The sequence below is a fragment of the Rhinolophus ferrumequinum genome, chromosome 3, assembly GCF_004115265.2.
Source record: "Rhinolophus ferrumequinum isolate MPI-CBG mRhiFer1 chromosome 3, mRhiFer1_v1.p, whole genome shotgun sequence".
In the NCBI taxonomy this organism is placed as follows: Eukaryota; Metazoa; Chordata; class Mammalia; order Chiroptera; family Rhinolophidae; genus Rhinolophus; species Rhinolophus ferrumequinum.
Window position 1 is genome coordinate 66,928,751 of NC_046286.1, and position 12,120 is coordinate 66,940,870.

A 12,120-nucleotide genomic window follows, 5' to 3' on the forward strand; every position below is an offset into this window, starting at 1 on the left:
ATTCACATGGCATCTGGGCACTTAAAAGTGCTGCTCCCTTGTTTCATGTGGCAGGTGTAAATGCCCTGGGCTCCTGCTCTAGCAAATTTGCACATCAGTGGGCATCTGTCAGGAACTTATTAACGTTTCTAAAGAATGCACTATTTACATTTTATGTACATTGAATCCTTATAAAACCCTATGAAGTAGGAATTAATATAGTTCCCATTTCCAGGTGAAGAGATTCAAAAGGTGAAAAAAGTCAAAGAGGGCAGGGCCAAGTTTGGACTCAGGTTTACCTTATACCAAACTTTATGCTCTTAACTATTATACGAAAAAGGTCCCAAACTTTGTCAGTTCATGGCATACTCACTGTCTCAATAACTTTTTTCACAATGCCCCTAAGCTAAAATGAATACCCAACAATTCTACTGATTACTTGGCTAAATCCAAACAACTGAAGCAGTACTTGTGTCCTAATGACTTAATACCCCTTTTTGAAAAGTACTACAGATCAATTGAAAGAAAATAATAATTGTTTATTTCATTCTTCATCACAATTACTTACTAAAGAGATATACGCATTAACTGGGCATTGTACAATTTCTCAAGTCTTGGAAGCAGATAGAACACTGCTACCCAGAATTCCTGTTACACACTGATTTTTAGATGGAACTTGTACTTGATCACAGTAACCACCAAAAACCCAACTTCACAAAGATACGATGTCAATAACATGATCTAATGCTGAAACTTCCAATTCCCTTACTGTATAGCAGTTTGTGCAGTGTTTGGGGTGTTTACCTCAAAACTTCAAAATAACTGAGACAAAATAACTGGATTCACTGTGGTGCCCCAATGTGCCTTGGCATACAGTTTGGGAACCATGGTGTTACACTAGCCTGCAAGTCAGCAGTACCCAGGTGTTCAAGTGCTGCTACTAGGTGGCTTTATAAACCTCTAAGAATTCTGGACGCGGTCAATAATGGAGCCCCTCCTTCCCTAGAGAACTATATTCTAGTCTCTGATTATTATTCTTACCTATGTTATTAGAAATAGATACGAAGCTATTCCAGTAACATTACACTTTCATAGAATGTCACTTCCTTGGGGTGTGATGCTACAGTAGCAGACGTGAGTTCAAATTCCAGCTCTGCCTCTTACTGATTTTGTATTAGTAATAATAATGGTTAGTATAATAATTGTTTTTATTTGTCACGTACAATGATCCTGATGTAATGGAAAGCATTTCCACTAATGACCTAATTTAATTTTCATAACAACCTTGCTAGGTTGGCTTTAGTATGAACTCTATTTTGCAAGTGATAAAAGTGAGGCATAGCATGATTTGCCTCAAGATTATATGAGTAGTAAGTCTTAGGAAAGTTACTTAATCTCTCTAAATTTTCCTATCCTGCCTTTAAAATTGAGGAAATAATGTCTGGCAGAATAAATATCGATTTTAGTATACTTTCAATTTTCAGTACAGAGAAAGGAAGATGAAAAAAAAAAAGTTCCTACATTTTCAAATATGAGGTCTTTTAGGTGGACCATTTTACCTTCTGATCACAGACAATTAATATATAATAAAATTGTTGTCCCCTTAATAACTCCAAGGTTCCACTGACTTTTTTTAAAATGTTTTCCGTACGTGAGTATTTTTTAGCCAAATCTAGGGGAGAAAGGGAGAGAAGGACACTGGAGGATTGAATATTTATTCCAGAGAAGAAATTCCGTATTGAAATGTTGCTTTGGGGATACCTTAAGACTTAGCTAATCCAGGAAACATGCTCTTGCCTTTATATTCCAAAGCCTTGGCTACAGGTTATGGTTACGTGGGTCAGACAGAGTGATGACATTTGCTTGGTTCCCACATTGGCTGTCCTGTGACCTCTTGGACATGTACAGTTGGACGCTGAGCTGATGAAAATTAACATATGCCATTTAACTTTTGACAGTCTCATTTTTGTACCTGGTTTTAACGTTTTCACTGCTACTGAAGTGGTATTGTTCCAGAGGCCTTCCCACACGTCGCCAAACTGACCGGATCCTAATCGCTTCAGGAGCTGTACAGAGTGGCGGTCTATCTCCCACTGGTCCACAGTTTTGTAAGACAAATCAAAAGGGGCTGGTACTTGTCTCTGTTGCACCGAATAATTAAAATACATGTGAGAAAAAAGATTTCACAATGTTTCACTAAAAATATAGTCTACATACCTTTAAAAAGGTATTGTTTACAAAAACCAAAAGATTGTATATTTTATTCTAATTACTTTCAAATGGAAAGTTGTGGCAAAATCTGTATCATTACCTCTTCAAGCTGATCTCTCCCCCAAATCCTGCTAACCGAGGTACCTTGTTGTCCATCTGGCCCACCCCACACCCAGTGCCTTCCTTGTACAAACAGGTTTGACGTGATTTCTTTCTGCCTCTTTGCCTAGCCAAATCCTCCCAATTTCAAGGCCAAATTGAAGTTCCCACCTCACCCACAATTACTTCCCAAACTCTCTGGCCTACAGCATTTACCATTATGCATCATATATTTTTGCATAATTAATCTTTTCATATTTTTTGAAATTCATTTATTTGTTCATTCATTCATTTGCTTGTCCATTCAATAAATAAATATTTTTCAAGCACCAACTAGGTTCCATTCTGTAAACAACACAGGCAAGGCCTCTGCTCTCCTAGAGCTCATAGTCTAGTTTACGATTTACCGTTGGATATTTATCTTATCTCCTCCACCAAGTCATCAGCATCTTGAGTGCATATAAGGCTGCTTTTGCTTTTTTTTAATTTATTAGTTTCAGGTGTAGAAAACAACATAGTGATTAGACATTCACATACGTCACAAAGTGAGAACCCAATAAGTCTATTACCCATCTGACACTGTACATAGTTATTACACTATTGTTGACTATATCCCCTATGCCGTACTTTATATCCCTGTGACAATTTTTTTATTATAGTTGACATTCAATATTATTTTATATTAGTTTCAGATGTACAGTGTCATGGTTAGATATTTATATAATTTATGAAGTGATTTCCTCCCCATAAGTCTAGTACCCATCTGACACTATACATAGTTTTTACAATATTATTGACTATATTCCCCACACTGTACTTTACATCCCCGTGACTACTTTGTAACTACCAATTTGTACTTCTTAATCCCTTCACCTTTCTCACCCAACCCTCCAACCCCCCTCCCATGTAGTAACCATCAGTTTGTTCTCTGTATCTATGAGTTTGTTTCTGTTTTGTTTGTTCATTTATTTTGTTCTTTGCTTCTTTGTAAATCCTTTTCCTCACCAGAATTCAACAATACTTGTTAAACACAGTATGTATTTTGTAAGCTGTATCTTTGTATATAAGCTTTGAATATAAACTATTATCTTTGAAGCTATTTTTTAGAATGAGCTTAGATACTCTTGTGGGGTCATTCCTGCACCATCTAAGATGTATATACTTATACCAAAATTGCCTAGTAATTTGGCAGGATTTAACTCAATAAAGTCTGCACATACTGGACAAAATTCTTCAGCTTCTACTTGTCCATATATTTCTGATCAGGCATCACCATGACACTTTCACCAATCATCCAGCCACAGGGCGGGCTGTCCCACTGACAGTATATGAAACCTGAGCTCTGTCTGAGGAGGAGCTGAGGGCTTGCCCCACTACAGTATATAACTACTACATAATTTTAAGTACATTTAGGTAAAACATGCAAATAAATAATGACAGATGTGCATAAATTATATGAATGATATCTCCTCCCACCAAATAGGCCAGGCCAAAAAATCAAACTGTTAGAAAATTTGTTAAAGGATACCTATATGCAGAGAACTAAACCTGGAAATTTTGTATTAATATTCTTTAATACAGATCTAAGAAAGAATTATATTCTGGCACTTATTTTTCCTCCAGCCATATCATTAAGTCCTCCAATGGCAGGATACCAGATTAATTTCTTAGTGCAAAGGATGAATATTTTCTGTCTTTAGGGATTGCCTTAGGTCAGGAATTGGCAAATATTTTTCTGAAAAGAATGAGGTAGTAAGTATTTTAGGCTTTGTGGGCAATACAGTCTCTGTTGCAACTACTAAACTCTGCTATTAAAGTGAAAAAGCAAAGCCAATTTGTAAATAAATGAGTATGTCTATTTTCCAAAAACTTACTTATAAAAATAAGTGTTAGACAACATTGGCTCATGGGCCTATACATGCTTTAGGTAATCAAATGACTTTTTCTTTTTCTTTCTGAACTGACATATCACATGAAAAATACTCTGATATCTGAAGGAAGAAAACTTAACTTTAAAAATAAATGAACACAGCTTGAAAACATTTCACCTTTAAGCATGGTTTTCCCAGCTTGACACATAGGCCATCACTTGTCTTGGTGTAGTGGCTCACAAACTCATTCAGTGTTGAAAAGATTCTTCTCCGAACAAGGAAAAAGCCCCCTTCATCCAGTCTTCTGATTCTGTAGTGTTTCACAACCCTTTCATCTAAAACTGGAACACAAGATAAATCCTGTTAAACTTCTTGCAAAACCAAGCAGATTTACTTATTTTGTGGTGATACTTTCAGCGCATGGAATAATATGTGCATTTATATGCATTCAACATTGTTTCAGAAAAGACTGCAGAACAACAGCAGAGTAAAAAAGAAAGTGTTGGGAAATCATATTTGAAAGAAAATATAAGATAAAAATAAAGGAGTGAGGTTAGCACTAAAAAAAAAAAAAAAAAAAAAAAAAAAACCTATGCTTTGAAGCCTACTATACTTGACTAACACAAGCCATAAAATTGACTCTATCATTCTATCAATGCAAAGAAGGAAACATTATCAGTTTTAGAAATCACAGTGTTCATCAGATGAAATCACAAAAGTTGTTTAGAAACAGTTCAACTCCCGTTACAGAGACCAAGGAGAATTTTCTCCCATGAAATCCTATAATGTTGACACTGAAATAGAATAAACAGTGTCCTCAGTACTATCCTACAATAATATAAGAAATTCTTCAAGGCCATTCATTATACTGTCTCTCAATGCAGGCTGATAACAGAATGTTCCAGCACAGTTCAATAAAAACAACTCCACAGGGCCTAACATGATGCAGTCCATATATACAATTTTCCAGCAGTTTTGCTTAACCCAAGGGTAAGTCCTATGGCATCTACAGGAACAGACTGCCTGCGCTTTTGTAAGTTGCCTGACTTGTAGTGGATATTTTGTTTCTTTTGCCTCACACTAACCATTGTCCCTTCTTCTGGTAATGGCACCTCAATATGAAGAATCATGCTTCTCTAAGAGCACGTGGCCCAGAAGGACTTAGTACCAACCCTGAGCCAAGGAAGGCACAATCAAAGCCAAGAAGACTGAATTCCAGGACTTCTTAGAGAGCTCTAGAAAGACAGGAAGAATTTTGTTGTTACTGCTGTTGTTTTGTTTTTGTTTGTGTTTAACTGCTGGAAGTTTGGAGCTAACCCGCCTACCCCCTCCTCCCCACCCCACAAAATTCTTGCCCCTAGGCAAAGAGAGAGATTGAGAAGAATGACTGCTCCTTAGAATAGCAGAGTCTTGATAAGAAAAGTGAAGCTTAAACCATGGAGCCAGCCAAGCCTTACTTGTCAGCTACAAGAGTCAATTAATGTTTTGGTTTTGTTTGGGGTTTTTTTTTACTTAAACTAGTTTGAACCAGCTATTCTGTATTTGTATTCAAAATATTGACTGAAGCACTTCATAGCTACTCCTTCACTGCAAAATTATGGGTAAGTACTGAGCAGAATTTACCAGGAGTACAGATATTCTGAATTCCTTGCTAAACATAGAAATGTATGCTTCAATAATCAGTAGAGCCAGAGCAATGCTTCATGAAAGTAAGAAGACTGAAAAGAAGACATCTCAGTCCCATACTACAGGTTTACTAAGGGCACGCCAATGGCAACGACAATATTTTCTCAAAAAATAACTGACACACACCAGAATAACTATAAAGAAAAAAGACAATATCAAGTATTGGCAAGAAAGTGGAGTACCTGGAATTCTCTCTTTCTACATGGTTGATGAAAGTATAATTTTTACAACCACTTTGGAAACCGTTTGTCATGATCTACTAAAGTTAACCATAATCAGACCTATAACATAGGCAGTAATTCCACTCCAAAGGGGAATTCAACAAAAATGCACAATATATTCACCAAAACACACGTAAAAAATGGTTTTAGTGGCATTGTTTGAAAGAACTTAAACCGAGAGACGTCATCAAAATGGCAGCATTAGGTGAGCCTCTGTAAAGCTCCCCTGGAATTTACAACTAATCGAACAACAATAACTCCACAAAGGACTCCCTGCCACAGCAGACAGGCAAGACGAAGAGGCTCACTACTGAATTCACTTAAAGGTGGGCGAATCACGTGAGCAGGGGAGGAGGGAAGGGAGAAGTGTGGAGACGGAGCCACGGGGGGAGCCATACAGGCGCAGGACGCAGACCTAGCTCAGTGCTCCGAGCTCGCTGCATCCCGGAACTACCGCAGCTGCGGGAGAGGGAAGAACTCGGACTGCTAGGGCTCCGTTTATGGCCCACAGGGCTGAGGGGACAGCATATAACATGGCTGAACCCAACGCTCATGGCAGAGACCTCGGAGCAAAGACTGAGGGAAGAAGCCTGAAAACAGTGGTTTAAGTCTTCACTGCCGAGCAGAGAACGGAAGCCTTAGGCACTGAGATTAGCCGACCCCTCCCTACCCTCCCAGAGCTCGCCCTGCCCCCACCTGCCTGGTGCTAGAAGCAGAACAATAGCAGTGTCAGATGAAAAGAACAGAATATTTGCTGTTCTGAGAACTGTGGACCGCAGACACAGATTCTCAGCCTAACTAGTTCCGGCAAAGGGGAGGGAGCTGTGGAAGCAAGACCGGCTGTGGTGGTGGTCGCCGCCATTGCTCTGGGCCACCTCTCACAACTCACCCTGTCCCTGTCCTCACCTATCTGGGCGGATCCCTGCAGGAGTAAACAGAACTGCTGAAACATACAGGCTCTGAATCTGGTGCAGGAAGAGCTGTGGAACTTAAAAAGCTCTCCGCATACCCACACAGACACTGCACCCCGTGACCCAGGTGAACTATTAACAGAGGAGAAGCCCGTCTTCCAGGGAATCCCCCCATTGTGTGAGAAGCTGGAATAGTGCAGAGAAAACATAGCACTACCGTGTGAGAGAGAAAATAAAGGCTGCAGTCGGAGAGAAAATAAAACATTCTACCAACAAGTACTGGAAAACAAAAGAAAGACCTCTTCCTATCAACCTGTTGCAGAAGCCACTCCTGTAGATGTCTAGGAAGAGAAATAATAAATCAGTAATTGCCATGAATACCAAGGAAACAAGACAGCTCAGAAAGAAAGTGAAAAGTCTCCAGAAAAGGAACTTAAAAATATGGAAATATGTGACTTAAATGACAGAGAATTCAAGATTGCCGTTCTGAAAAAACTCAATGAGATGCAAGAAAATACAGAAAGGCAGTTTAAACAGAAAGAAACACAACCAAAGAACAACATGAGCATTTTATGAAAGAGATTGAAATTTAAAAAAAGAACAAAATAGAATTTCTGGAGATTAAGAACTCAATAGAAGAAATTAAGAATGAAATAACCAGCTTAGGTAGTAGAGTTGATGTGATGGAGGAAAGAATCAGTGACATCGAAGATAAAAACCTGGAAATTACACAGATGGAAGAAGAAAGAGACTTGAGACTTAAAAGAAATGAAAGAACTCTACAAGAACTTTCTGACTCCATCAGAAAGAGCAATATAAGAATAATGGGCATACCAGAAGGAGAAGAAAGAGAGAAGGGAACAGAGAATATATTCAAACAAATTGTTGATGAGAACTTCCCAAACTTGTGGACAGAACTGGATCCTCGAATCCAAGAAGCAACTAGAACACCTAATTACCTCAATCCCAACAGGCCTTCTCCAAGGCACATTGTATTGAAGCTGTCTAAAATCAACGACAAAGAAAGAATCCTCAAGGCAGCCAGGGAAAAGAAGACAGTAACCTACAAAGGAAAGCCCATTAGATTATCATCAGATTTTTCAGCAGAAACTCTACAAGCTAGGAGGGAGTGGAACCAAATATTCAAATTATTGAAGGAGAGAAATTATGAGCCAAGAATAATATATCCAGCAAAGATATCCTTTAGATATGAAGGAGGAATAAAGACCTTTCCAGACATACAGAAGCTGAGGGAATTTTCTAATACACGATCTGCACTACAAGAAATACTAAAGGAGGCTATTCGACCAGCATCAACAGGGACAATTTGTGGCAACCGAAAAATAAAAAGGGGGAGAGTAAAGGCCTGAACCGGAATATGGGAATGGAGAAAGTAAGCGTGCTGAAGAAAATGGAATATTCTAAATATCAAACTTTCTTTTATGTAAACTTAAGGGTAACCACTCAAAAAAAAAAATCCAGAACTGAAATATATACTGTAATAAAAGAAGAAACAGAGGGAAACATCATAGAATACCACCACACAGAAATAATAGACAACAACAAAAAGGCAAAGAAAGAATGGAGACACAGCCTTACCAGAAAACTAAAGATAGAATGACAGGAAATCTTCACATATCAATAATCACCCTAAATGTAAATGGACTGAACTCAACAATAAAAAGGCACAGAGTAGCAGATTGGATCAAAAAACTAAAGCCAACCATACGCTGTCTCCAAGAGACACATCTCAGCTACAAGGACAAGCATAGACTCAAAGTAAAAGGGTGGAAATTGATACTCCAAGCAAATGGTACCCAGAGAAAATCAGGTGTAGCCATAATGATATCAGATGACACAGACTTCAGGGTACAAAAGATAACAAGAGACAAAGATGGACATTTCATAATGGTAAAGGGGACTATACAACAAGAAGACATGATAGTCATCAATGTTTATGCCCCCAATCAGGGAGCACCAAAATATACCAAGCAACTACTAACAGAACTAAAGGGAGAAATTGACCAAAACACAATTATACTAGGGGACTTAAATACATCATTGACAGCTATGGATAGATCATCCAAACAGAAAATAAATAACGAAATAGCAGCCCTAAATGACACGTTAGATGAAATGGACATAATTGACATATATAGAGCACTTCATCCTAAAATATCAGACTATACATTTTTTTTTCCTAGTGTACATGGAACATTCTCAAGGATAGACCATATATTGGGACATAAAATCAGCCTCAGTAAATTTAAGAATATTGAAATCATACCAAGCATATTCTCTGATCACAAGGCTTTGAAATTGGATATCAACTGCAAAAAGAAAGCAGGAAAAAACACAAATACATAGAGATTAAACAACATACTTTTAAAGAACGACTGGGTCAAAGAAGAAATTAGAGGAGAGATCAAAAGATACATAGAAACAAATGACAATGAAAATACATCCTACCAAAATTTTTGGAATGCAGCGAAAGCAGTTTTAAGAGGGAAATTTATATAATTACAGGCCTATCTCAAGAAACAAGAAAAATCCCAAATAAATAACCTCATGTTACACCTTAAAGAACTAGAAAAAGAAGAACAAGTGAAACCCAAGGTCAGCAGAAGAAAGGAAATAACAAAAATCAGAGCAGAACTATATGAAATAGAGAACAAAAAGACAATAGAAAAAATTAATGTGACAAAGAGCTGGTTCTTTGAAAAGATTAACAAAACTGACAAACCCTTGGCTAGACTCACAAGGATAAAACGAGAGAAGACACTAATTAACAAAATCAGAAATGAAAAAGGGGAAGTTATGACGGACACCACAGAAATACAAAGGATCATCCAAGAATACTCTGAAGGACTATATGCCACCAAATTCAATAACCTAGAAGAAATGGACAAGTTCTTAGAAACATATAGCCTTCCAAGGCTGAATCATAAAGAACTGGAAAATCTAAAAGGACCAATCACCAGTAACGAAATTGAATCAGTCATCCAAAACCTTCCCAAAAGCAAAAGCCCGGGACCAGATGGCTTCACTAGTGAATTCTACCAAACCTTCAAAGAGGATCTAATAACAATCCTGCTCAAACTCTTCCAAAAAAATTGAAGAAGAGAGTACTCCCTAACTCATTTTATGAGGCCAACATTACCCTGATACCAAAACCTGGTAAGGACAACACAAAAAAAGAAAAGTACAGACCAATATCTCTGATGAATACAGATGCAAAAATCCTAAACAAAATTCTAGCAAATCGAATACAACAATGCATTAAAAAGATCATTCATCACAACCAAGTGGGGTTCATCCCCGGGGCACAAGGATTGTTCAACATCTGCAAATCCATCAATGTGATACATCACATAAACAAAATAAAGGACAAAAATCATATGATTATATCAATTGATGCAGAAAAAGCACTTGACAAGATACAACATCCATTTATGATTAAAACACTTAAAAAAATAGGTATAGAAGGAAAATACCTTAACATAATAAAGGCCATATATGACAAGCCCTCAGCTAATCTCATAATTAATGGTGAAAAACTGAAGCCCTTTGCTCTACGTTCAGGAACACGACAGGGCTGTCCACTATCACCTCTGTTTTTCAACATAGTGTTGGAAGTCCTTGCCAGAGCAATCAGGCAAGAGAAAGAAATAAAAGGCATCCAAATTGGGAATGAAAAAGTTAAATTATCACTCTTTGCAGATGACATGATGCTATATATAGAAAACCCTAAAGACTCCACCAAAAAGCTATTAGAAACAATCAACGAATACAGTAAAGTTGCTGGTTACAAAATCAACGTACAAAAGTCCATTGCATTCCTATATACTAACAATGAAATCTCAGAAAAAGAAATACAAAAAACAATTCCTTTTGCAATTGCAGCAAAAAGAATAAAATACCTAGGAATAAACTTAACCAAGGATGTGAAGGACCTATATGCTGAAAACTATAAGACATTTTTGAAAGAAATTGAAGAAGACACAAAGAAATGGAAAGACATTCCGTAGTCATGGATTGGAAGAATCTACATAGTTAAAATGGCCATATTACCCAAAGCAATATACAGATTTAATGCAATCCCCATCAAAATCCCAATGGCATTTTTTAAAGAAATAGAACAAAAAAATCATCAGATTTGTTTGGAACCACAAAAGACCCTGAATAGCCAAAGCAATCTTAAGAAAAAATAACAAGACTGGAGGTATCACACTCCTTGACTTTAGCTTGTACTACAGGGCTACAATAATCAAAACAGCATGGTATTGGCAGAAAAACAGACACATACACCAAAGGAATAGAATTGAGAACCCAGAAATAAAACCACATAAATATGGACAGATAATTTTTGTCAAAGAAGCAAAAAACATACAATGAAGGAAAGACAGCCTCTTCAATAAATGTTGCTGGGAGAATTGGATAGCCACATGCAAAAGAATGAAACTGGACTGCTGTCTGTCACCATGTACCAAAATTAATTCAAAATGGATCAAAGACTTAAGCATAAGACCTGACACAATAAACTGCATAGAAGAAAACATAGGTACTAAACTTATGGATCTTGGGTTCAAAGAGCATTTTATGAATTTGACTCCAAAGGCAATGGAAGTAAAAGCTAAAATAAACAAATGGCACTATATGAAACTTAAAAGCTTCTGCACAGCAAAAGAAACCATCGACAAAATAAAGAAGCAACCAACTGAATGGGAGAAGATTTTTGCAAACAGTGCCTCTGATAAGGGGCTAATATCCAAAATATACAAGGAACTCATGAAACTCAACAACAAAAAAACAAACAACCCAATTGAAAAATGGGCAGAGGACCTGAAGAGACATTTCTCCAAAGAGGACATACAAATGACAAATAGACATATGAAAAAATGTTCAACATCACTAATCATCAGAGAAATGCAAATAAAAACCGCAATGAGATAGCACCTCACCCCAATCAGAATGGCTATCATCAATAAGACAAATAGTAACAAGTGTTGGAGAGACTGGAGAAAAAGGAACCCTCATACACTGTTGGTGGGAATACAGACTGGTGCAGTTGTTATGGAAGGCAGTGTGGAGGTTCCTCAAAAATTATGAATAGAATTACCGTATGACCCAGCAATCCCTCTC

General features: G+C 37.4%; 1 protein-coding gene across 2 annotated transcripts in view; it reads right to left on the reverse strand.

The window, feature by feature from the left end:
- FRK (fyn related Src family tyrosine kinase) overlaps positions 1-12,120 on the reverse strand; it is a 101,434-nt gene that overhangs the window by 14,858 nt on the left and 74,456 nt on the right. For both annotated transcript variants that reach the window (XM_033093734.1, XM_033093741.1), the window contains exons 3-4: positions 4,338-4,501; positions 1,952-2,120 (exon numbers count right to left, since the gene is read on the reverse strand). In XM_033093734.1, coding sequence (XP_032949625.1) covers positions 1,952-2,120; positions 4,338-4,501 — 333 coding nt within the window. The remainder of the gene's footprint in view (positions 1-1,951; positions 2,121-4,337; positions 4,502-12,120) is intronic.